Here is a 26,562-nt window from a genome sequence, read left to right on the forward strand (position 1 = left end):
TCATTTACTAGTCCAAAAATGCATCTAAGTTTTGTAACGAAATCGGACTTTCCGTTTCACATCCACTTTTTGTTCCAGATACTTCCGAACCTTTCCAAGACTGAAATTTTAACACAAACATTGTTCTTTAACATCAACAAGCTTATGGGCAAACTCTCATAAAAGACTTTGAAGTGGATATAGGATAAACCAACAATATCCTTGGGGGTTATTTCAAGTTATGGCCATACGTCAACCTGGTCGTACAGTTAAATCCTAGCAACTTAACGAGTGCGACACCATCCATTGGATGGCATATTCACTTGCTTGTGCCCACCTACAAGCAGAATAGGAAAAATATGGAAATGAAAAATGTCATCCCATAATTCCTTTCAAACTCAAGGCATCAAGCCGAGTTCAAATATCAAGTTCAATCGGTGGCCTATCATCATCGCAAAGACGTCTATTAATTGGACTTGACGATGAAATAGCACAAAGTCGCTTGAAATTTTAAATGGCCCAAAGCAGCTTCAAATTTCTAATGACACAAAACTACATCAAATCTCAAATAGTACAAAGTTGCTCCAAATGGCACAAAGTCTTTGCCTGCACAAGCTAAAACTGCACAAGGCATCAAACGCTTCTTGCCTGCACAAGCTGAAACTGTGTAAGGCACCAAATCCAAGTAAACAAATCTTTCTTTTTTAGTGAGTCATTCACTCATTGAAAATAACGAACTATGTTGATATGACTCCGCCAAGGAGACATAAGTAGTCTAGTACCACATCCTAGACGTAATCGCAAAACCAGAATACCAAATTGAATTCCTGGTTCATTCAACCAAATTCACCACAAGTCCAAATTGAATATGTGGTTCATTCAGCCAAATTCACTCAAACAAATTCAAATAAACCAAACACAAAACCTTTCTTTTTTTTTTAGTGGGTCATTCACCCATTGAAAAACTCAAACCAAGTCATACATGAACTACGAGTGGCTTGATCCCTCGCAAATGGTACGTAGGCAATCTAGGGCATGACTTAGGTGTAGCTGCAAAATCAAACAAAAACCCAAATCTCCAAGTCACAATTTATTCATATTGCAATCAAAGGGTTTTTCCTTTTTAACGAAGAATTGTAATTAATAGACTCATAGTCTAGACTGGATCGAACTCAAATTAGTAAAACCCTTTTTGAAAACATGTACGAAGGTAAAATTATGTCGAGTGAATTATTTATCTACATCTTGTGTACAAACTTTTTTTCTCAACATAGTCGATAGTGGAAAAACAATGGACCCTCCTAATCGTGATACACATTTCATATTAGAAAAGTTTTACACAGTAAGGTGCGGAACCCCTACCACTGGTCTATAAAAAAAACCTCTCTCACAACCTCACTCCCATGCTAAATTGCTAATATCAAAGAGTGCAGAACAAAACACAATGGGATCCCGCCGGTGCTTGTTTGTGTCCAATATGTGTTATATACTTTCAAAAGTTGTGTTGTTTCATCTCATGGTTGTTAGCTCATCAGTTTCCTCATTGCAGCAATCTTGTCGCGACGATGAGAGGACTGCCTTGCTGCAATTCAAGGAAAGCTTCATCATTAACAGATCTGCCTTGTATTCTGATGACGATTATCCAAAGATTTTGCAATGGAAACTAGCTGAGGAACAAAATGGCAACTGCTGTGCATGGGATGGCATTGTGTGTGACGAGAGGACGGGTCATGTTATTGGCCTTGATCTTAGTAGCAGCTGTCTCCTGGGCTCTATCAACTCCAACAGCAGCCTTTTCTGGCTTGTTCAGCTTCAAGTGCTGAACCTCGCTGACAACCACTTCAACTACTCTCGAATTCCTACTAGCATTAGGAATTTCCCTAGGCTCATGCATCTTAATCTCTCTAATTCTTTATTTTCTGGCCAAATCCCATCCCAAATTTCACAGTTGACCAAATTGTCGTCCCTTGATCTGTCTTTGAATCATTTAACTGGTCCAATTCCTTCTATAGGAAATCTCACCCACCTCACAAAACTATTTCTGTCTTCGAATCAGTTAACCGGTCCAATTCCTTCTCTAGGAAATCTCATCCACCTCACAGTAGTTTCTCTATCTTCAAATCAGTTAACCGGTCTAATTCCTTCTCTAGGAAATCTCACCCAGCTCACGAAACTTTCACTGTCTAGGAATCAGTTAACCGGTCAAATTCTTTCTCTAGGAAACCTCACCCACCTCACAAAACTTTCTATGTCTTCAAATCAGTTAACGGGTCCAATTCCTTCTATAGAAAATCTCACCCACCTCACGAAACTTTCTCTGTCTAGGAATCAATTAACCGGTCCAATTCCTTCCCTAGGAAATCTCATCCACCTCACAAAACTTTCTATGTCTTCGAATCAGTTAACCGGTCAAATTCCTTCCCTAGGAAATCTCACCCACCTCACAAAACTTTCGTTGTCTTCAAATCAATTAACGGGTCAAATTCTTTCTATTGGAAATCTCACCCACCTCACCAAACTTTTTCTGTCTTCAAATCATTTAACCGGTCCAATTCCTAATTCCTTATCCAATCTCATCAATCTCGAGGCATTAGATCTAACTGATAATAATCTGACTGGTACAGTGGAGTTCCACATGTTTCATAAGTTACAAGGGCTCACCAAATTAAAACTATCTCGTAACAGTTTGAAATTTTTTACAGAAACAGAAAGTACGAATGCAAGCCTACTTCCAAAGTTAAACTTTCTAGGATTGGGTTCGTGCAACATAAGAGAGTTCCCAAGTTTCCTGCAGTATCAAGAAACATTGGAGTACTTGGACCTTTCCTACAACCATTTGCATGGTGAAGTACCAAAATGGATGTTGAACACAAGCACAAAGACTTTGACGTACATGGACATTTCTCACAACTTCCTTTCAAGCATTGTCCAGCATTCAAATGCCTTTCCTTGGGTTAACCTACAATTTTTAGAGCTCCAGAATAACACGCTACATGGGCCGCTACCGATGCCTCCACCACACACAGTTCACTATCGTGTTGCAAACAACAATCTAAATGGAACAATTTCACCATTGATCTGTAGTATGACTTCTCTTCAGCTCCTTGATCTCTCCAACAACAATATGAGCGGAACGCTTCCCCCCTGTCTTGGAAACTTCAGCGCTGATCTGCGAGTTTTAAAACTTGGAAACAACTCTTTCAGCGGTTTTCTTCCTGAAACATACACCAACACAAGCAGTCTGAGGTTGATTGATGTTAGTTATAACCAATTGCGAGGGCAACTACCAAGGTCATTGCGGAACTGCATGACACTTGAGTTTATTGATCTGTCACACAATAAATTCAGCGATGTTTTTCCCTTATGGTTGGGGGCTCTTCCAGAGTTAAAACTTTTGGCAATGCACCAGAACGCGTTCCACGGTCTGATAGAGGAACCTGATCATGACAATGTTGAATATTTCCCTGCGTTGCGAATTCTGGATCTATCTTTTAATAGTTTCAGAGGCAAGTTTCCGTCTCAAAACATCTTTTCCGGGAATGTCATGAGGGGTGTCACTCGAAACCAGTCAACATATATGAAGGTAGACACAACTATTGATGCTCCTAGTCTTAAGGTAATCTTTTATACATTTTACTCAATCACAATAACTAGCAAAAGTGTGGAGAGACATTATTCGAAGATTCAAGAAGCCTTTGCAGTGATTGACATCTCAAGCAACAAATTTGAAGGGAGGATTCCTGAATTTATTGGGAACCTAGAGGGGCTGATCTCATTCAATATATCTGGTAATCTCCTAACTGGTCCCATCCCATCATCTTTCGGGAATTTAAGACGGATTGAATCACTGGACCTTTCACAAAACAAGCTTTCAGGACAAATCCCTCAAAGCCTCACGCAGCTTACATTCCTTGCCATATTCATTGTCTCTAACAACAATTTGACAGGTCCAATACCGCATGGAACCCAACTTATCTCATTCGGTAGCGGTTCATATGAAGGAAACCCTGGATTGTGTGGAGATCCTTTGCCAAAGAAATGCGGAGATCCTAAGGCTCCTCGCCTGTTGCCTTCAAGAATCGAAGAAAATGATTCAGGCTTGTTTGAATTTGATTGGAAATTTGTTTTGGCTGGACTCGGTAGTGGGTTGGTAGTGGGAGTTGTTCTTTCGGATGTGGTGATCACAAAGAAGCATGAATGGTTTATTGAGATTGTTAAAACCATCAAACTGATGATAGGAAATTCATAAGTCCACTATAAGGTTATGCATTTGGTGTTGTTTTTTGCTTGTTTTATATTATTTCTTTGTACTCCTTTTTAAAGTTATGTCTTCCTTTTGCAATATGGTATATTAGTTCCACAAAAAGTACAAACCCAACTGAGAGGCGGCATTGTACTGTAAGATGAAGTGAAACTGGTACCGGGCAGGATCACCTGCCATGTATGTAATAATAGAACATGAATTCATGATTCTATCGAAAGTAAACCAAATTTAACAACAGATAGATATTAGAAACAGTTTAACTGCCAAAATTGCTAGTCAAGCAAAAACACAGCAACTCACATGAAATATCAGAGTTATCTAATATGTATTAGAGGCAATCCAAGGTTCAAACAATCATATATGAGGTTCGTTCACACAACAATAAATAAGGGTTCATAAAAACAAAATTCACACACGAGTTTGTGCCTGAAAACTAGGCCTAGTAATTTCTGACACGACCCGTTAACCTAACACGACACGTCACGAAATGAACAGGTTTTTGGATCGACATGATAACAAATCGAGTGGTTATCGAGTAACCTGTCAAGATAACGGGTCGATCTAGGTATACACGTGGGTAATCCGTTACACAATAACATTAATATTTATTTAATAATTTTATACCACTGAAAAAATAGTATAATTAACAACAATAGAATTTAATAATTTTATACCAGTAAAAAGAAATATATATATATATATATATATATATTTTTTAAATTAAATTTAGAATTTGATGATCGTTGGATTGATTGAGATTTAATGTTGGTTGTCGAATGTTTTTCTCAGTCCTAAATCATACTTTCTCTCATTCTCGAAGGCTTGAATTGAAGCAGCCGCTCTCTTTCCATTGAACTGAACTCTCGAATCTTAGTCTCGAACCTTAACTTCAGCCAACCACGAGTCTACACCACCCTTTCCAGTCTCCCTCCACCACACCATTCTCACCACATACGACCTAGTAACCCACCACTAGTCTATCTACTACTTTTGTCTTTGATTCTCTCTCTCTGGATCGAGTGAATCTTGAGTTCTAATCTAGGTAATTGTTAATTCTTTCAAATTACTTTCAAAATATAGGGCTTTGCTTCAAATTAGTTTTCAAACTTGGTTTCGTATCTTCAATTTGAGGTTTTTCATTTCTAGGGTTTGTGAAAAATTGGGTTTTTTTCGTTCCGAATTAGTTTTTGAAATAATATTTTGTGGCAATGTAGTATACGCAAATTTAGAAGGAAAAAAAAAATTCTTAACGGGTCAGGTCGTTCTACATTTTGGGTAAAATGACCCGACCTATTAAGAACTCGTAAAGATAATGGGTGTGACACGACACAACCCGTTAAGATAATATGTGTTACACGAAAACAACAAACACGATCCGTTTGCCAGGCATACCGAAAACGCCTATTTAATTGGGTAAAAAACCAAAAGAACTTCCAGGAGCAAGTTCATACAAAATCATTATACACAAGCTCAAATCCTAAATCTTTGTCTAAAGGAGCAACTTTGACTTTTGTTCAAATTGAAACTCTTCAAGCCTAGAAATGATTTGATAAATAGAAAACTTCATTTAATCCCTAAAAAAGATTATTTTTTCAATAATATTGTATGTTAGATTAAAAACTAAAAATAATCCTCCATGTCACATTTAATTGTTGCAGTCATATTTAGAATATGAATGTGATTGTGTAAATCCTAGTAGATATGAGAATGTATCTTACATTCCTATTAGGAGTAGATTACATATTAAGAGTTGTAATCCTAAAGGGTAAGGAATTAACTTTCCCTACTATTATAAATAAAGTCACAAAGGGTGGAATAGAACACACCCACAATTATACATCTCTCTATTCTTCTCTTTTTGCCGCACCCTCTCTCTCTCTTTCTGACCTCCATAATTGTTCAGTAAATTATGCCTACAACACGTAATCAGCACGCTCTTGACACTGCGCTAACAAGAGAGTTTGATCTTCAATCAGGAGAGTATTACATTTTAATCATTCTTATTATGGTTAATTTATTATTTTATTGAATTGATCTACATGCTATTGATTCAATTTCTTTTTTCTTTGTTGAACGTGATACAACACATTGAAGATATTTCGGCTTTCCGAGAAGGATCTTCTACAAATTTAAAGGTTTTTTTTGTTTTCTGCTAATCAGGTACGCTTAAAATAAGAAGGATATTTGAAACGTCCACGAAGCATGAAAAACATTCCCCATAATGCATGAACCTCCTATGTTTACATTTTCCTTCCAATATATATATATATATATATATATATATATATATATATAGTATATGTTCATATATTTGTCAATATATATATTTGTTTTATGCATCGCATAATTAAATTGTTATGTGAAATTTGTGAGTCAAAGTATCAAAATAAATTAGAAGCAATTAGGGTTTTTCAAACCCTATATGTCGGGAAAAAAAAAAAGAGAGAAAAAATCGTTAAGCCGCGCTCAACTGGCTTGAAGCCAAGCCAGGACAGCAGCTCACATATGGGTTTTTCTGTGCAAAGAACTTAAGCCCACACGCTGGGCTTTTCTTACCTGACAGACTTGCGGCCCTCGGCCCGCATATCACAAGCCTGCTGCTTATGATATTTTTCTCTTTCGGCCCGCATACCAGCCCGGCCCATCTTTGCTGCACGCCTGCAGCCTGCATGCAAACTGGGCTGCACAGCAGCCTTTCCCAAGCCTGACCCGTACCTCTTCCCCTTCGCCCGCTTGCAGAACTGGGACCCATTGCAGCCAGCAATTACATGCTGGGCTGCATACCTTTTTCGACCCGACGCCATATTTTGGCATCCCCCGCTTCTTAACCATACCCAAATATTTTTGGACGTTTTTGGTTAAAGCCTCATTAGGCTATATTTTCTTAATTATTTGGCATGAAGCTATCTAAAGTGAATATGACCTGAAGTCATTATTTTTGCTTCTACAATCGATCATGTTTGGTCCCGATTTATTGAATTAATTAAAAGTGACTTGCAGTCTATTAATCTGATAATGAATCCAAAATTATTGAATTGAAAATCACTTTTGGACATTAACGATTCAATAATTTATTTTTATACTTTGAACCGTCACATACTTTCGTAGTAACGAAACTCTCACACTTGAGTTCCCGAAGAAACTCAAATCCACTATACTTAAATCAGCATATTACATTATGTGTTTCTTACAGGAACCTCTTATTATGAACTAATTGTTCCTAAAACTAAATTGAACTTGTAATTTCAAATTTAGTGCTTTTGAAACCCAAAGTTTTCATAAAACAACACACCCATGAAAACCCGACATTTTTCATGAAAACCATGTCTTAGAACTCGAATGTTCTAACTTTGATGCTTATGGTTGATTCATTCCCATATCACTAATCACAATCTTGTTCCCTCCAATTTAGTGGATTGTCGAACTGTAACAAGTTCGATTTTCCTGATTTGGACGTTTCTAATAGAAATCACTTTATGTGGGGTACAAGATGTGAATCTCCACTTGACTATCAAGAAGTTGAGAAACCATTGAAGCCAACAATGGCAAGGAAGAGTTGAATAAGCCTCCGCCATGATCTTCATTTGAAAACTTATGCCCGAAGCATTATCAATGGAAACCTCCCGAACGAGGATTTCATGGCTCTTTGGCTCGTTCTTACAGACCGTGTGATCATGCGACATATTGCCCAAAGCACACCATGATTACGTCCATGAATGAGTACAATTCTGAAGTTTATAAATCTGATCAAATTTTGATTGGAGAATATTTTTCTCATCCTTCCATGTTTCTAACTTGCCCTTGAAGCAGCAGTGTAGAAAGCGGAAGTTTACCACATTCTCGGGTCTGATTACTACCACAAACATATGGTAGAATCAGGGTCTGCCAAGGTGTGGCATCATGCCCGAAGCGTGATCCTTGGCACCTAAGACCTAAAACTTCAAGAATAAGGGATCATATTCCCGAACTTTAACCCTGCAGAATCTTTTTCCGTCTTGATGGAATAGATATTTAGTTATGCACCTGTTCGTGCCCCTACCAATGTTGTTAAGGAGTACCATTCTAGTAGTCAATATGTGAGAATAATTTTGCTCCACAAAAAATTGTTGGAAGAGCAGAATTTTGACATGAATGGCCTTGTTGGCCGGATCCACCATAGTAACTTTGGTTTACTTTGTGAACATTTTTTCCATGTTCTTGGATTCAAGTTTGGTGTATGTTTTACTTATGAATAATCTTATTGATATTGTCCTCGAATGTGAGTACATGTGACCAGTTCAATTAAACACGTGATTAGGTTGGAATGTGAGAAAGTTAGTTGTCTGGATGAATAACTTTACACCTAAATCACATTTCTAACAACGACTTCAGGTCTATCTAACTTGATTAAGAGCAATGGCACGCTCCTCGTTGTATGAATGGTACTGAATCACCATTTAAGGGACCTTAAATTCTCCCTGACGTTGAGTTTTTAAGGATATTCGAGATGACAATGATCATAAATGAAACCATTGAAGAAAATAGAGTGAAATATCTTTGCATCACCTCCAAAAATGAGCCTGAAGCTTTGATTTGGGGTCAATGGGTTGTCTTCCAACTGGGAATACACCACATGTGGCCGGCTTGGAGCTTGGTGATTGAGCAGTTTACTTGCTTTGGCACGACCTTTTAGGACACTTAGGTCGAACAATGATGCTACAATGCATCTCCTTATCTGAAAACAGGATATTGTGCCTACAAGCACACTTTGCCAAGCATGCTCATTAGGAAAATTGATTTTCAATATCATTCCTCGCAAAGATATGACACGACTCTCTTTTCACAGTGGATTCATAGGAATACATGTGGACTAATCTAACCAAAATGCGGACCATATAAATACTTATGGTTTTGGTTGATGAATCGACAAACTGGTCACATGTTTGTCCACACACATTGCTGCTAAACCTCATGGCCGATTATGGGTTCACCACCCTATTTTTCCCTTAAGGTCCAGGAGACTGGATAATGCCGGAGAGTTTATATCAAAGGTTTTCGATAAAGTATTGCATGTCGTTTTGGGTTTCTAATTGAACATCGAATTCCCATAATCACCCCAAATAGCCACGACTAGTGATCATAAAGCGCAATTTAAACGATCACCTGAATTTTGGTGAACATACCAAGTTTTCGGTTTTTGCCTAGGGCTATGCAATCTTTGTATGCAGTTATGTTGGTCTGCCATGAGGCCAATTGCCACCCAACCTATATGATGTTACAAGTTGTTACTGGGTACGAACCTGACGATTTTCGTATTTACGCATTTAGGTGTGCATTCCATGTGCCAAGTTGTGCCGCCAAAGTATGCCACCATGGGTCCTCAAAGAAGGATGTGTATCTTTTGTCGATCATGATTCTCCCTCACACTAACTCTTTTAGAGCCCTTGCACGCTATCTCTTTACCACTCATTTGTGGGTTGTCACTTTAATAGTCTTCCCATTGTTAAGGGGAGATAAAAACTTCAACGTTCCTGTAGAACGGTGCGAATTTGCATGGACATTACCCACTATGTCTCATCTTGATCCTCATATCACACATGTATGATAAGTAAGTGCGATAAATTCTAGATTTCAGAATGTTGCTCTAGACGTATTCCTCTGATTTAACTAAAGTGACGAGATCATATACCAGCTGTAAACATGCCTGCAAGGATAAACGTACTCTACGGATGTTGAGTCAACATCCCTAGAGGTTGTGCCGCCCCTGTTGGACGGTTTGGACGCCCCTGCTAAATAGTCCAGTACACCGGCGGATAGCCAATCAATCTGTCTTGGCCTAGAGCACGACATATCACTCGGTTCGTAGGATTTACTTCCCTAGAAGAGGAAGGCACGGCACAAAATGAATCTACACTTGATCGCTATTTCAAATCATTTCCATCTCATGAGATTAATGCGGATTTCTCCTGAGATTTAAAGTTCTTGGTCTAGTATACTAGTTTGGATGAGCTAAATGGAATTGAAATGAGATTATCATCGATGATGTTTTCACTTATATGGTAGTTACCGATATAAATGAAAAGCGACAATATCAAACCATGTTCTGTTGATTAAGTGACAACGTAGAATTGATCGATAATATCGAATCGTGTTCCGTTGATTAAGTGACAACGTAGAACTGATTGGATAACTAAAGTTACAATCTAGGTCAAATTCTTTACCAAAGTGTGTATTGGACTTGTTGTTCCTACACAGCCCAAGGTAACCCTGTTGTGTTACATGTGGGAAAGGAAACGTTATGAGATGAATGAAATAGTGCGATATGATGTACACCTTACGGCGTAAGGTTTCTCTCAAACGTCCTGTGATTGATAGCAGCATTATGAAATATGGTTAGTGTTTTCTCCATGGGGATATAGATACGGAGATTTACATGTAAGTTCCAAAATAATTACATGGATTGGTTCAAATAGTTCCAAAACCACGGAACACCCTCTTAACTTGTTTTGAGGCGTTTGCTTACAATTCAACGGATGTGGTATACCTATCTAAGTGATTATTTGATCAGTCAGGGATATGAATTATGCCCTTGTGTGTTAAACTATGACGTCTTATTCCAAATTGCTAGAGTTACAGCTTATGTCGTTGACACAAATCTCACTAAGACTCCAGAAGAGCTTGAGAAAACTGCATCGCACCTGATGATGGAATTTAAGATGAAGGATCTTAGGAAAACTCATTTATGCCTTAACCTAAAGTTGAATTATTGTTCTGACGGTATTTTGGTGCACCAGTCAAACTACACTCCGAATGTGTCACCTTTGAGTATACATTTGATCGTCCATACGTTATATGCAAATGAGACTCTTGAAGAGGTTATGGAATTCGAAATTCCATATCCAAAGTTTAACTTTGTGCTTCGTTGTATTAAGCTCATTGTGTTTAAACAGGACATCTCATTCGCAATTGATCTTAGTAAAGATGCAGCACTATGCCTACACGCATCCACTGAATTGGTATTAAAGACGTACCTTGAAGGTACTACATAGGCAAATCCGAATGCATCTTAGCGGATTCAACCCCCTAATCCTCATAATGATGTTTGCCTTGTTTGTTATGTTGACGTTGTTACTTATCAAACCCACACAAGTCAAAATCCCCAAATGGTTATGTCTTTACCGTTAGGGATATCGTAATATCTTGGAGGTCCACGATATGACCTTAGTTATGAAATCTTCGAATCGTTCCAAGACTCACCTGACTTCACTACGCCACAAGTGAGACATGGTTAGGAGTTCTTGTTGAGAATTTCGAAGTACTTGTTGTGTTTTCATCCATTGTTGAGTCCCGACGATGATCCATGAAGATTATGCGACATGTATCAACCCAACCAAGCCATGATACATCAACGAAGTCAACGCCAAGACATATTACGCCTACATCTACATCAGCAAAGCATCAGGAGATTGAAGTCATACAATCCGTTCCCAAGACAACTTGGCTGATCTCTTCACTAAGTCATTGCCCAAGTCTACATTTCAGAAGCTCGTCCAAGGAATCAGTATGCGTAAATTATCTAAGTTGAATCGCTTGTAGTTCTCTTATTTAAAAGTTATGTCTAACTCAGGGGGAGTATCTTAAAGCATACTCACATGATCTTAATGTACTTTTTTTCCCTATGATTAGGAGCATTTTTCTCACTGGGTTTTTGCTACCTAACTAGGTTTTAATGAGGCACTCATCCCAGGATGATTATACTGTGTTAAGTTCACTACCTTCGTCCAGTTTGACGAGCGTTTTAGACATTATGCATATTTTTCTTACTTTTCTCATTAGTCTATGAGTTTTCCCCATTCCTTGAGTTTTACCATAGCAAGGTTTTTGTGAGTTTTTACAAATGCATTCTTCAAAATAAATTTGAGACTCGCGATCACCCGTTGTGCCGATGACTTCATCAACTATTCTACCTTATCTGTTGAAGAATTTGATTCGATGGTTTGTTGAGTATTTACACACTCAAGGGCGAGTGTTGCAGTCGTATTTAGAATAAGAATGTGATTGTGTAAATCCTAGTAAATATGAGAATGTATCTTACATTCCTATTAGGAGTAGATTACCTATTAAGAGTTGTAATCCTAAAAGGTAAGGAATTAATATTCCCTACTACCATAAATAAAGGCACAATGGGTGGAATAGAACACACCCATAATTGCACATCTCTCTATTCTTCTCTCTTTGCCGCACCCTTTTTCTCTCTTTCTGGCCTGCATAATTGTTCAGTAAATTATGTCTACAACTCATTTTTTATAAATTTATTGTATTTTTAGTTTCCCTATTTACCCTTATGTACAAATCAATGTTTTAATGGTTTGTATTTACTAATTCTTTCACTTCTCTCATCTTTTGGTTATAACAGACTTCCCTATCTCCGACGGCAATGAAGTTTTTTCCTCCTTCTCTGCTAATGACAATGTTCACGTTTCTTTTCTATATATTTGTCAAGTTTCTCCATGTCTTTTTCTCTAGGCATTTCCCAACACTAGTACTCAAGATGTTAAGTGAGGCATTCAATGTAACCACTGGTGTTTTTCTTTTGCGGTCCTCAACCATGGTTTGAATATTTTCATTATGGTTCGTACCATCTGGTTTGTTATTGTAGTCATCAACAAGTTCATTCTTCCTCTTTTGATTAAATTTCCTTGTTTATCACCAACACCTCCCTCTTTCGTAATGAGACCAACAATTTTTTTCACAGGTGAAGACCTATCACACTTCTCTTTTGAATGGTTTGTTGGTATCCTTTTGGCCAAAGGTTCACATTCATAATCTTCTAATACCACCTTCTTTCATTGTTATTTTTAGTCCTCTTACCATGGATTGTCGTGGGGGCACCCCAATTTCAGCATCATCATTACGTAGTCCCGCAATTTCCTTTCTCAAAGCGTGGTTCTCAACTTAAAGTACTCTTTTTTCTTTCTTCTTTTTTGGACTGTACCTTTTTCAGGGCACTTTCAGCAATGTTGACTAATTCATTCAACAAATCAATAGTTACTTCAGCATCTTCACACCTGATATTCAACTTGGAAAACTCCATTCTCAGTTTTTCGTTCTCCTTTTGTACATTTTTCATGTTACTGACCATTAACAATTATTAGTCTTCTTCATTTACATTGTTTTCAAAACTTTGGGACATTTACATTGTTTTCAAAAACTTTGGGATGGTACTAATGTCTAATTGGGAAATCACTTGGACCTATCTTGCCTGATATAGAACTTCCCATGCTACCAGGTGCTTTGTTCACAGATGTATAATATTGTATGACTTCAACACTGACTCTTTCATTCCCATTACTGCCTATTGCAATGCATTTGCTGATGATACTATTTTTTTTTTATTTTTTATCTTTTGGTCTGTACATGGTGTCACATCAACAATCAATTTTGTTATGAGAGGTCCAATATTAAGTGCCAATTCATTCGAGGTGTAAAGTCGGTGTGTTGTTCCATATTTTTGATGTTTCTGGTACGACATTTACTTCTTCACTTGCTTCCTCATATGGTTGCATTACAAATTGAAAATAGCATATGAACTATTGCTTAGTTGTAAATTAATAATGTTGACATATGACCTAATGATTTGACAAATTGAAAACAAGTTTTTAGTTATTGTACCTCCATTGTTCATGGGTTAACCTCATTTAAGAACTCATGTTGTGCTTGTTGGAAGTATGCCCACAAAGCCACTCATTTGATGTAATAGCTTTTTGGAATACTTATTGTGTTAAACTTTTATATGTTTAATAGAAGGGCAAAGCTTATTGTTAATCACTATTTATAGTATCTTGTGTTTAAGCAATAAGGGAATCCAAGGAATGTATTTGATCTAAGAGACAAGTGATTTAAGTTAGTTAAATTAACGAGACCTTTCTCTTATGTTCATTCCTAAAACGTTCCTAGCCATAGGATTGCCAATTGGGCATTGACAATCCGCTAAGGTTAGTATGTGTTATGTCGACTCAAGCGTGAGTATGAACTAGTCTCAAGTCATTTGGTGTTGGACACTAAGGCAAACACATAGGTGCTCGAAAGAGTAATCGAGTACACTGAACCACGATCAAACAAGAGTTCAAACATACATGTCATGTGAGAACTCAATAGTTGCAATATGCAAAGTAGTCCTTTGACCTGAGGCATCATTGATGTCTAATGGTTAGGTCCTTGATCTTTGATTATGTCAACGGCATTCCATTGGAGTGTCCACGGCATTGTTGGGGTCAAGCTATCTAGTTATGTAGGCATATGAATGTACAACAAGGGATCTCTAACCTTCCATGATGGAAGGAGAATACTCTAAGATATGATTCGAGAGTCTTTGGCCAAAGCATATGAATATGACTAAGGAAGATGTTCCAAATCTTATTCAATTGAATCATATAGAGAAGTATCACATTGGATAGTAGACATGAAACAAACTATCACTTAAACAATGTGATTAAGAGTATTGTATTAGAGAAGGACCGTATTGCATTGTAGTTGTAACTGGATAGGTTCTCCAACCACTTCTACTTAGCTTGGGTAACCATGACATGCTGCTAGGCGTCACCCACGGTTTGTGGAAGCCCTAAAGATTAGCAAACACTAATTTAAGGGAGAATTGAAATGTGGTTTCAATTCACAATCGATCGTTAAGAGTAACATCGCCCACTACCTCGCTAATTGGAACCTAATGGATCGTACACCGAGTAAAGATATAAGTGAAGAAATTATATGAAATGGATAAGCGATTAAATGGTTTAATTGAAGAATGGTCAAGATTAATTAAATAGTTAATTAATTATACGAAACGTTCGTATTGGGCGTTTAAGTTAGTTTTGGGCTTCGGGGCACAAAAACGTTTTGGCCCACAAGGCCCATTATGTTTAAGTTGTATGACAACTAAAACAAAATGGGCAATTAAGCCCAAATAAATTAAATGGCCGGCCATAACCTTAAGGGTAGTGAACTTGGCTTAATTGCAAGTTTGCCACTCCATTGTGAGGTGATATAAATACATCTTTATAGCCATTTCACCCTAAGGGGTTTTCTAATTGAATTTGGGTGAAACCTATTCTCTCATTACCTTAGGTGAGGAACATCTAGCAATCTTTCTTACCTAAGTCATCCATTTCATCTTCACACAATATCTTTGGTGTGGAGACTTAGAGACACCAAACTTTTGGTGTTTTGGAGAACAAATCCTCAAATCCTCAAAGAAGAAAAGGAGCACTAAAAGGGAGGAAATCACAAGGAAGATTCAAGGAGCAAGGAGGTGACTTGAAGGCCCTCCACTTGGGTGAATCCCTTGTGCAATCAAGGATGAGCTTCAAGGGTAAAGAATCTCTAAATTCTTATTCTCTTTAATTTTGTTAAAGAGTCTTATGGTTCACCATATACTAGGCTTTGAAAGTCATCGGTTTTATGAATTGTTTTTTAATGCATGCCTACTTTAAAGAGTTATTAGTTTGCATATGTATTCAAATGTTCTTACATGTTCTTAGCTAGGACAAAATTTTTCCTTCAATGCTGTCAAATTCCATCAAACGAACCTTGATGCGAAAGTTATACGCGCATAAATTAAACCCTCTTTTTGTCAATTGTAGTAAGTACGTAAGTAGGGATCGTTCTGGACTGGGGATTAGGAGGGATTATTAATCACTTGGATTTGACTTCAAAAACGTAAAAACAAGTTTAAAACACTATTTGATGCGAAGAATGCAAAACTAAAAATAAGAAAGATTAAGACTAAGACTTAAACAAAATATGGGGGGGGGGATTTAGGTTTGGACGAGATTAAACTAAAATGGATAGATTGCAAAGAAAACAAATTGTAAATACGAATTTGACGGAAATGAATGGATGGAAAGCTAGCTAAGGGGTTCATCTCCACACATGTTATACTTGCATACAAAACGATTTCTAATTGCTTTTCAATGAACCATGAATTCTCAACACCCCGGGTTAATTAGGTCCGCTTAAATTAACCGTCAAGTTTTCCTTAAGTTAATGAATTGGATGATTGCATACGACAACCCAAAGCATTCCTCACAAGTTCCCTACATGAATTGCATAATAGAGATACAAGCAAGAATCATTAAGCATCATGAAAACTATAAGTGTTGACGAGGCATTCGTTACTATGATTGCATGAAACTTATGCCAAGAATTTGTTTAACGCGAGTGTTTATAAGCAACCTCCACTACTTGTGAATATAAGTTCATAACTATTACGTGAAACTCACTTATATTCTAGCGTCATATTCATGCATGAAAATTAAGCGTGCACTCCCAATAAACATACATAAATAACTTATCAATCAAATAGTTAAACAAATTGAATTCACAACTTATGAAACGCAATTAGAAGTAATCAAATCATATTGCAAGCATAAACATGTATTTCGAATCCCCCCCTAGCCAAGGGGGGTTTAGTTCCTCATACGTACAAGACAAAGAGAATTGAAATTAAACATTGGAATCGAGGAAAAGCAACACCTAAAAATTCCAACAACTCAAACTTGAATTGTATGAACGCTTAGGCACTCTTCTCCTCCTCTTCGTTGTAGCATAAGCTCTAAGGGATGTTGTTGGTGTGTTGAATGGATTGGGTAGTGTTTTAAGGGGATGGGGACTGATGGAAATGAAAGGAAGGCCACGGCAAAGGGAAGGGAGAATGTGTTTTGTGTTGTGAAGGTGGAGAGTGAATTGTGGTTGATGGAATGAATGAATTGTGGCTGCAATGGATGCTTATTTATAGGTAAATAAGAGGGAACATGACAGCTAGGAAGTGGGTGGAAATGTGGCTGCAATGTTAGTGAATGATTATGAGTGAATGCATGTGGATGTGGCTAGGTTGGAAAGCTGGAATTGTGATGGGAATGCACGGCAAGGGTGTGTTTGTGTGTATGTGGCTGATTTGTTTGTTGGTTAAAGATGCATGTGGATGAATTATATAATGGGAAAGTATGTGATTGACAACTAGGGTGAATGGTGGCTGCAATGATGAAGTGTGATGGCTGAAAAATGGCAAGGGAAACTCACGACAAAGGAGTGTGTTTGTGTGGCTGTTTTGTGTTGTGAATTATGATAAATGCATGTGAGTGCAATATGAAAAGAATGACTAATTAATGTATGTAGGGTGCAGCTAGGTTGGAAAGGCGTGGATTGTGGCTTCAATTTAGGGAAAGGAAATAGGTTTAATGCATAAATAAAAGGGCAAAGTGGCTGCAATGACGAAGACAAGCTGGAATTGATGTGGAAGGCACGACATAGTGTAGTTTTTGGTGCATGTGGCTGCAATGTTGTGCAATGATGGAGGAATAAGTGCATGTGGTTGAATTGGTGGTGAATGTGCATGGCAAAGAATGGATTTGGCTGCAATGGTGTGTAATTGGGCTAGGGTTTAAGTGCATGATATGGACCCAAATTGCTCCCCCTTGCATGGCAAGGAATGGTGTTTGTGTTAAGCCCACGGCAAGTTGAATGTAATTGGGTTATGGCCATTGTTTTGTGTCCTCAAGTGCATACAAGGCCTTCAATTTCATCCAACACTTGGGCTCCAAGCATAAGCTATCCATCCTTAGCCCAATAGTTCTCCAAAAGGCCCCAAAACACTCCACAATGCATCCTTTCGTCTAACACGTCTTATGATCCTGAAAACACACAAAAGAAGCATAAAGGACTAAATAAGTAAAGAAACATAACGTAAATGTACGAGAACAAGCCATTTAAGTCGCATGAATATGCTCCTATCAAACCTTGAGCCATGTTTTCCCCTCCATGAATTGGGTGAATGTGGGTCTTCTCACACAACCGATATTTGCAAAAACAAAATACAAATAAGTCAACCAATCAAAGTAACTGAAACATTGAAATGTTGACACAGGGATACAAGTAGAGCTGCAACACAACCGGTTACATGATTGCTCTTATTCGCAAGAGATCTATCCAAAAAAATCTGCAGTTGCCTTGGACCACGCATATTCCTTCATTTTATTTTGGGGTGTTTTTATATAGGCGTCTCAATTTTGAAATTCTTATATTTAACATCCATAGCTGTTGGACTTTTGATCAAACATTCTTATCTAATTTTTAATAACAAGAATTACATATATTTGGTTTACCAATCATATGACAAATTAGTATCATCTAAATCCTAAAATCTAGGAGATATATTATCCCATAATTCATTTCAAACAACACTTTTCATTACTCAAATAAAAAATATCATTAAAATTCTAAAAATACAACTAACATCCTATTAAACATGACGTACCAATTATGGACATGATACATGAATGCACATATGTATTCAACATAACGTACCAATAACTTGGTACATAATTGGTACATTATATAATCTTAGTTTTGGTACGTATTAATATTTTGGTACATTACATATTACTAATTTTGGTACGTTATGTGATTCTTGTTTTAGTATGTACCATGGTATTGGTACAATGTGTTAACCTAACTTTGGTACGTACAATCTAGTGGTACGTTTTGACCCTTAAAAAAGAGAGAATTTTTCATATTAAAACTTTGTACTGAAAATTAATTATATCAAATTATTAACAATTAATTAATGGGATAATGACTCAATCAAAATTTTCAAACTTATTTTCTTTCCACGAATTTAGAGATTTTAGATCTGATCAGTTTCAATATAAATAACTCTTATTTCCATTTTTTTTGTTTTCTTTAAATTTTTTTTTTAAAAATGATGAGTTGGAAATTAAAAAATGACATGGATAAAGATGGAAGCACCTTAATCAAAATACACAGCGTTTTAATAAAAAGTTGAACCCACAAATGTTTAATTAATAAGATGTAGAATTGGAGCGCTTTTATCGAATTTTGCCTTTTATTTATAACTTCATTAGGGATGGACACGGGCCGGGTCAGGTAATTAAAAAAAAAATAGAAACCTGACCTAACCTGTCCCTTTTCAAACAGGCCGGTTCCTACTGGTCCACGGGTCCAATTTGGTTTTTTTTTTAAATAACATTTTTGTCAGATTGCAGAAACTAGAGGACTGTGACTACTGCTATGCAAAATGGATGAAATGAATCACCTATTCCTTTCTTGCCAGTCGATCTCAAGTCAAATTTTGAAGAAGTCACATTAACAGGAGGAGATTAGCATGGAAATAGAAATCTTATGTTCAATTTTCTCTCCTTTCTCAATTGTTTTTTTTTTTTTTTTATTGTTGTATTAGTATTGTATTTTAAAGTTGCTGGGTAAAGGAAAGAAAGAAAAAGGGAAGAAACCTCCTTGTTTGGGTTTCTGTATCATAGACTTCAAGAGTGTGCTGCAAATCAAAATTGAACAGAGAAATAAACGATAATTAAATGAACAAACAAGAATAGAAAATAAAACTGGTAATTGCTGCAAACACCATGCACAAAACCCAGAAAGTATTTCACAAACACGCATAACACAAACGAAAAGTGCAAGTGAAACATCAATGAAAATAGACACACACAAGCAGAGAAGCAATTCCCACCCAGGTCTTACAGACTGAGATGTCAGATCGAGGAGCAATTCCCTCAAAATTTATTTACTGCTCCATTACCCAAAATCCCTAAATCTAGAAAACCCTAATTTATTTCAATTCTAAATCCCTAAAATTAAATACCTTTTTTGAAGATTTGGAACATAGATAGACCGGTCAGGAAGACACAGGACGGTCAGGTGGTGGGAGGGAGGAAGATATCCAATACAGTTGAGAGGAGCTGAAGGATGGAGCTATCGAGTTGAAGTCGACCACGAGCAGCACAACTGCACAAGCCACGATCTCACGACGACGATGGTGAAGAAGAACGAACCAAGCTAGCCTGGAAGCACGATCGAGAAATAAGTCTGAGAGTTGAGGGGAGAGTCCGACTCTGGAAGTGTAGAGAGACCAAGAATGCTTCCAGTCATTTAAAAATACTTCCAAATGAATCTAAAGTCATTTCAAACTAGGACAGTTCAAGGCCAATAAAGATACCAAAAACTGGTTATTTGTTCAGCACTAGAAATAATCACACAAATAATTGCTTTCGTCACAAATTTGCATTCACCTTTCTTTTGCAGCACAAATTGCATTTATATAACACTAAACAAACCTATATTTTTCCTTTTTAATACTTGGTTTGATTACAAAATAACGTTTTTGGTTGAGCTATAACAAACTCGACATCTTTCTTTATTCTAAAAGAGAATTGTTATTGGCACTCCAAATTTCTCATTCTACACTCCAAACTTTCTATATTTAGAAAAAAAAAATACACTTATGAGAAATGAAGAATGAGATTTTTGGAGTACCAACAGTTCTTTTCTAAAATTGAGAAGGGAGCTGTAGTCAACCTTTGCCACTCGATTTCGCGCTATTTACAATAAAAACCAGGGCTCGGTTGGAAAGGTAATTCTTAAGAGTTAGGAGGGTAATGTTGTCCGTAAGTATGGTTGCCCTCCTATACACGTGTTGGCCGACCATGAGATGGGTTGCATTCCATGGGGACGACGGCTGTGCGGAAAGTCGAGGAAGATGAAAATTGCGTGGAAAGGAGAGCAGATGGTAACCCTACTGACTCCTGTTTCCGCTCTCCTCCCTCTGAGTTCCTCTTTCTCCTCTACTGAAACCATAATCTTCCTCTCCTCGGCGCGCTCCCATGTCTCTCGCCATGGAGCCCACAAACCAAGCAAGTAGTGACGGTCACAAGCCTCAAACATGGCGGATGCGTACTGGAGGTATAATGACGGCTAGCAACCGCCGCCGTCGGCGATGAATATAGCCGTCGGAAAGCGTCCTCGCCCCGGTTACGGTATGTTGGATTCCTTGAATATCCCTTTTTTTTTCCTCTTTCATTTTTGCGTTGGTTTGGGGGTGGGATCTGGGTTTTCTCTACATTGCTTAAATTTTGCATTTATTTTTTCTGGATTTCAATTAAGAAATGGATAAATTTGGGAGTTTCTGATGACTTTGTTCCTCATCACCTGCCAATACCAGTGCCAGAGATGGATCTACGGCCACCACCGCCAACCACGCCGCTGGAATATCTTAGATTGAAAACTGGAACTTTGTACGAGGTTTCATGAATATAGGAAGCGTGCTTGCTCACTCTCTGAGTGTTTCGTCGAGGGGTGAACACGGTATGCTCTTTTATTTTTACTTTATTGTCTTATTGTAATTGTAACTGAGATTTGTGGCTTTATCATTCTTACATTCATTGCTTTTTGTTGATGAATGTAATCTGATTTTGCAGGTCAAGGTGTTTCAACAAGAAAATTAACCTGCAAATTAAATTGAGGTATGAATGAGTTTATCCAACTTTAATTATTTTGGTCTGCGTTTCCTTCTTTTTTTTTTTTTTTTTTTTTTTTTTGAAATTAGTTATTTTTTGTAGACATTTTTCCATAAAATTGACTAAACTACTCATACTTTTACACATGCATCAGCTATGGCTCAATGGTTTAAAAATTAAATACCAGAAAGATGGTTATTCTAGCTTTCTAACCAGGTTGTATCTATTTTTATTTTTATTATTTGCAATGCTCCTCTGCACTACTAGGTCTCTCTCTCTCAAAAGATTCAATTTTTGTTTCTGGGTCTTTGTTTTCTCATTGTTTCACTGGTGGTTTTTTTTTTTTTTTTTTTTTTTTTTTGTTACGTTGGTGGGTTTTTGTTTTTTTAATTGTTACATTGACCGGTTTTTGTTAATTTCTTTGTCCATTTGCAAGAATGTGTAATTTTGTTAATGAGGTGGAGTTGCAATAAGAATTGCATTGCATTTGGTTGCAGTGTGTTTGTTTCCACTGCGTTATCAAAGGCTTTATGATACAAGGTGGAGACATTTCGGCTGGAAATGGCAGTGGGGGAGAGTCAATTTACAGGTTGAAGTTGGAAGATGAAAACTTTGACATAAAGCATGAGAGAAAAGGAATGTTGTCTATGGCTAATAAAGGCCTTGACACCAATGGCTCTCAGTTTTTCATTACCACCACTTGAAGTTGGAAGATGAAAACTTTGACATAAAGCATGAGAGAAAAGGAATGTTGTCTATGGCTAATAAAGGCCTTGACACCAATGGCTCTCAGTTTTTCATTACCACCACTTGGACTTCTCATCTGGATGGGAATTGCGTTTGGGAAGGTGATCAAGGGCATGGGTGTGGTTCGCTCAGTTGAGAATGTGAACACGAAGGGCGGAGACTTGCCTATCCAAGAAGTTATTGTGGATTGTGGGCAGCTTCTTGAGGGAGCAGATGATGGGGTGTGTAACTTCTTCAAAGATGGTGAGGTTTATCTTGATTGGCCTGTTGATCTTGATACAAAACTAGAGAACATTTCTTGGTGGGTCACGACTGTGGTCGCTATTAAGGCCATTGGAAATGAACAGTTCAAGGTAATGAGTTATTTCATTTAATATCACAACTATGGTAATTATGTCATACATTTCATTCACGAATGCCAATAGTATGTTTTTTAATCTTTATACAGAAGCAAGACTACAAGATGGCCCTCAGAAAGTATCGCAAGGTTTTGTGGTATGTGGATATATGCTGCGAGCTGGAAGAAATAGATGAAGGTAAACCAGTTGCTTTGCACTACAGAGTGTCCCTTGCTTTCTTTGATCATCTTATGACATTATCTTTGTGATTAAACAGAGACGACCTCCTCTTTGCAGAAGACAAAAGTCCAAGATATTTACTAATAGCTCAGTAAGAATTTTCATTTATCAAATTTGAAAGCACTGGATGTTAAATGAATTCTCTTGGAAACCCTCTTGAAATGAAAGCAAACGTACTGTCTGGATAAGTAAACCAATTTCAGTTAAGCAGTGTAATTGTCTGGATAAGTAAACCAATTTCGTTTACCAATTTCAGTTGAACTATGGTTATTGCAGAAAGTGTACATTTATAAGTGGCAGTGATTGACATCGAAATTGTATGATAGTAACTTAATCATACTTAAATTAAGCCTGTTAGACAAAATGAAAATTACTGTTGGTTCTGAGTTGCTATGAAGAATCCTTGAAATGAGTGAAACCAAAAAGACGACTATGAATATAGTAATCAGGCCTTGCTTTAATACTTCTCTGAAGGCTAACTTGAATATGTTCATGAGTATTCTGTATTCTTTTGTGGTACATTGATTTTAATGTCATCAACTAAAAGGAAATACATTTCCCTTTATCCACTTGATTGATAGGTGAGTTTTCTGTTCAGGCCTGCAGGTTGAAATTAGGAGACCTAGAAGGAGCATTGTTGGGACACAGACCTTGCATTGCGTGATTGGGATGCTAATGTTAAGGCCTTGTTTCGCCAAGGCCAGGTAATAATCTTTAATTGGCAAGAATTCATAGAGCCTTCTGGTTGCTGTTTATTAAAATTTTTAATTAAAGTAGTTGTGTCCTTTTTTTTTTTTGCATGGGATAGAAACTGACTCAAATGTGGGTAAGAACCGTGAATCTCTAATCCTCTTCCTCTTTTCAGTGTCTTTTAATGTAGCTCCCAATTGATCATTTTCTGTGGTTATTGTTTTCTGGGTTTTTTCGGTTGTCTACAGGGTCCTTTGGTCCGAAAGAGTTTCAGCAGCTAGGCAGTTGCAACACACGTTAAGTACTTCCATGTGCCTCCTTATGCTGGGATTTTGTTAGACAGGTATGTATTTTATCTTCATATACTTCATAGTTTTATTTAGTTTTGATATATAATCAACTAGAAACGCATTCAGTTGAGTGAATTCTGCATTGTGACATACATGACACTGGAGTTATGCTCTGTTTGTGATTAAGGATGGTTATGTTTTCTCATATTTACATTAATACTGTGAAATGTTGAGTAAAAATCAATTTAGGGGAACTATATACTGCTAGAGATGTGCATATTAATCCCGCCTAAAGTAAAATTTAGAAATCTGGCATAGTGAAGATCCAATAGAGAATATGAGAAACCTAACTTAATTTTATGAATTTGTTTTGGTGCCTACAAATGAAATCCGGCATAGTGAAAGTTTGTGTACCGAAATTATGACAAATTTTCCTTCATCTTTAGATTTTCATTCAATTCAATTCATATGCAATTTAGTGTGATTCAATTCATAAGTGATCAAATGCTGTTTTTAATTTCCTTATTCTTTTGATTTTCAGTTCAACGTTGTCGTACAAAACGAAGGAGACGTCATTAACGGAGTTACAGATTTGGGTGTCTTTAGTGGAAACAAAACTGGATTGTTTTAACTTTGTATAGTTGTAAACATAAAACAATCTCTGGGATAGAGCCATAGCTTTTGAAAGACAATCCTTTAGGATGGCATACCAGCATTCCCAATTTTTTCCGTGTAATATATGACGTAAATAGCACTTCCTTAACACATGGATGTAATATATGTATATAAATACCACTCTGGCACATATATTTTTCGAGACATCTACATATTCAATAATGTTTTCAAACTCCACAACAACGCACAATAATATTCAATAATGTTTTAACATCATTTGTCAAAATAGTGTCACGTTCACAAAGTAAAAAGGAAAACGACTTCACAAGATGTTAAGAGAGGTGCAGAAAGTATGTGGAGTGATGTTTTTGTTTCCTCCAAACTCGTTGAGCAAGTGGTAGGAAGGGTTGTAAGATTGTTTGATGAAGTGGCGCTCGATCCATCACGATGGCGTGCATCATCTTTCACAACATGAGTGTAGAAGATAATTGACTATTTATTTCATAAAAGTTTACGTAAAATTCTAGAAAAACGCTAACAATTATTGTCTTATTTGTTAAAGAAAAATAGAATATGTTATAAATAATTATTTAATTGGTTGGATATTCAGGAGTCAAAAACTCATTAATTTATGAATGCATTATGAATTATTAGATTTATTAGATCTTGAATTTTAGTGAACATTTTTTCATTTTCAACAATTCATGAAAGAATAAATTAAGAAAACACTTATGAATATATTGACTACAAGAAAGACCTCATGATAGTCAATATGGGACCCCACCACCCATGAATGATGGTGTTCTTGGCAAAAAAATCAAATAATTGTACAATATTTACCTTATGTAACACGATCACTTTGTTTGCAATTGTGCGACTGACTAGTAGAGTCATGATTGTCATGAGTTGGTGTTGACTGACTAGTAGAGTCTCATTGTCACAAGTTCTTTTTGTGTGGCTTTCATGTCCATATTAATAACATGCATACGATCTGTGCGAAAAGTCTGTGTGAAACCCATTTTCCTAGCTACTTTCCACCCTGAGTTGTCAGTACTGGTGGCTCTACCTAGGTTCCTTTGTCCTATTTTTTCTTTTACGGCAGTTATGATAAATGATAATAATATTTAAGGCTGTCCACCTAGGGAGGAGGATTATCTTCTTTTCGAATTTCTTTCTCATTTTCTTCCCTCGTACATGAACATTACCGTTAAATCACGTTAATATTTTATAATTTTTTAATAAAAATAATAAGATAAAAAGTAAGCGTATGAGAAAAGAAGAAAGAAGAGAATATGAATGAGCAGAGAGAGAATCCCACTCCGTACGTTCTGGTAGCCAACTATGGAGACCTTTCACACCATGTTTTAGGTGTCAGCTAACTATGGAGGTCATTCACACCCTGAGTTCCAGGACAGCCAGCTATGGAGGACCTTCACTCCATGTTCCAAGTGTCAGCCATGTACGGAGGCGCGCCACCCCATGCTCCAAGTATCAGCAATCTATGGAGGCCCTTCACTCTATAATTTTAGGTTTTAACCAGCTTCGGTACTTCCAGTTTGGCAGAATTACGTATCAACCATTTGTACTGTTTGTAGCCACGTTAAAAGCTACCACGGGCTAAATGTTGAAGGAAAAGAAATCACCCGATCTGATTGAGAGTGATTGTAGCTTCTGAAATTATCAATTTTGGGATAAAGTGATTATGGGATGTAAATGTAATTAGGTTTATTATAGGTTCTATTTACTTAGAATAGCACATAGGTTTTGTATAAGATCTTACCTTGTGGGAAATGAATCATTTTCGAATTTCTTCTTTCTAATCCACCAAATCAGAAGACTCGTACTATTGAAATTTGATCAAACAACTACAAATAAGGGTCTACTTTAAAAGTTATAATAACTTGAGCTGTTAAATCAATTTTCAACGACATGAATTCCTTAATTTAATGGATTACAAGGAAGGGATCCAGAGAGGATCCCTTTCCTATCATTGGTACCAATATTCAAATTAATGCAATATACAAATTAACTTTTGGTGAAAAAAGAAAATTTTACATATATTTTTCATTAATTTTTTAATGTAGTGTACTATATAC

At 36.9% G+C, this 26,562-nt stretch overlaps 1 protein-coding gene and 1 pseudogene across 1 annotated transcript; both read left to right on the top strand.

The window, feature by feature from the left end:
* The first annotated feature begins 1,495 nt into the window (after nucleotides 1-1,495).
* Nucleotides 1,496-4,228, top strand: LOC108865597 (receptor-like protein 35). The gene has a single exon (XM_018642717.2). The coding sequence runs from the start codon at nucleotides 1,496-1,498 to the stop codon at nucleotides 4,226-4,228; it is 2,733 nt and encodes a 910-aa protein (XP_018498233.2).
* Nucleotides 4,229-20,732: 16,504 nt separating this feature from the next.
* On the top strand, nucleotides 20,733-24,665 carry LOC125468065 (annotated as a pseudogene).
* Nucleotides 24,666-26,562: the final 1,897 nt, after the last annotated feature.

The sequence above is a fragment of a genome, unplaced genomic scaffold (genome assembly GCF_019419815.1).
Source record: "Pyrus x bretschneideri cultivar Hongxiangsu unplaced genomic scaffold, Pyrus_bretschneideri_v1 Contig157, whole genome shotgun sequence".
Taxonomy (NCBI): Eukaryota; Viridiplantae; Streptophyta; class Magnoliopsida; order Rosales; family Rosaceae; genus Pyrus; species Pyrus x bretschneideri.

Coding starts and splice junctions, on each gene's coding strand:
- LOC108865597 (XM_018642717.2), top strand. CDS start 1,496: ATGGTTGTTAGCTCATCAGTTTCCTCATTGCAGCAATCTTGTCGCGAC.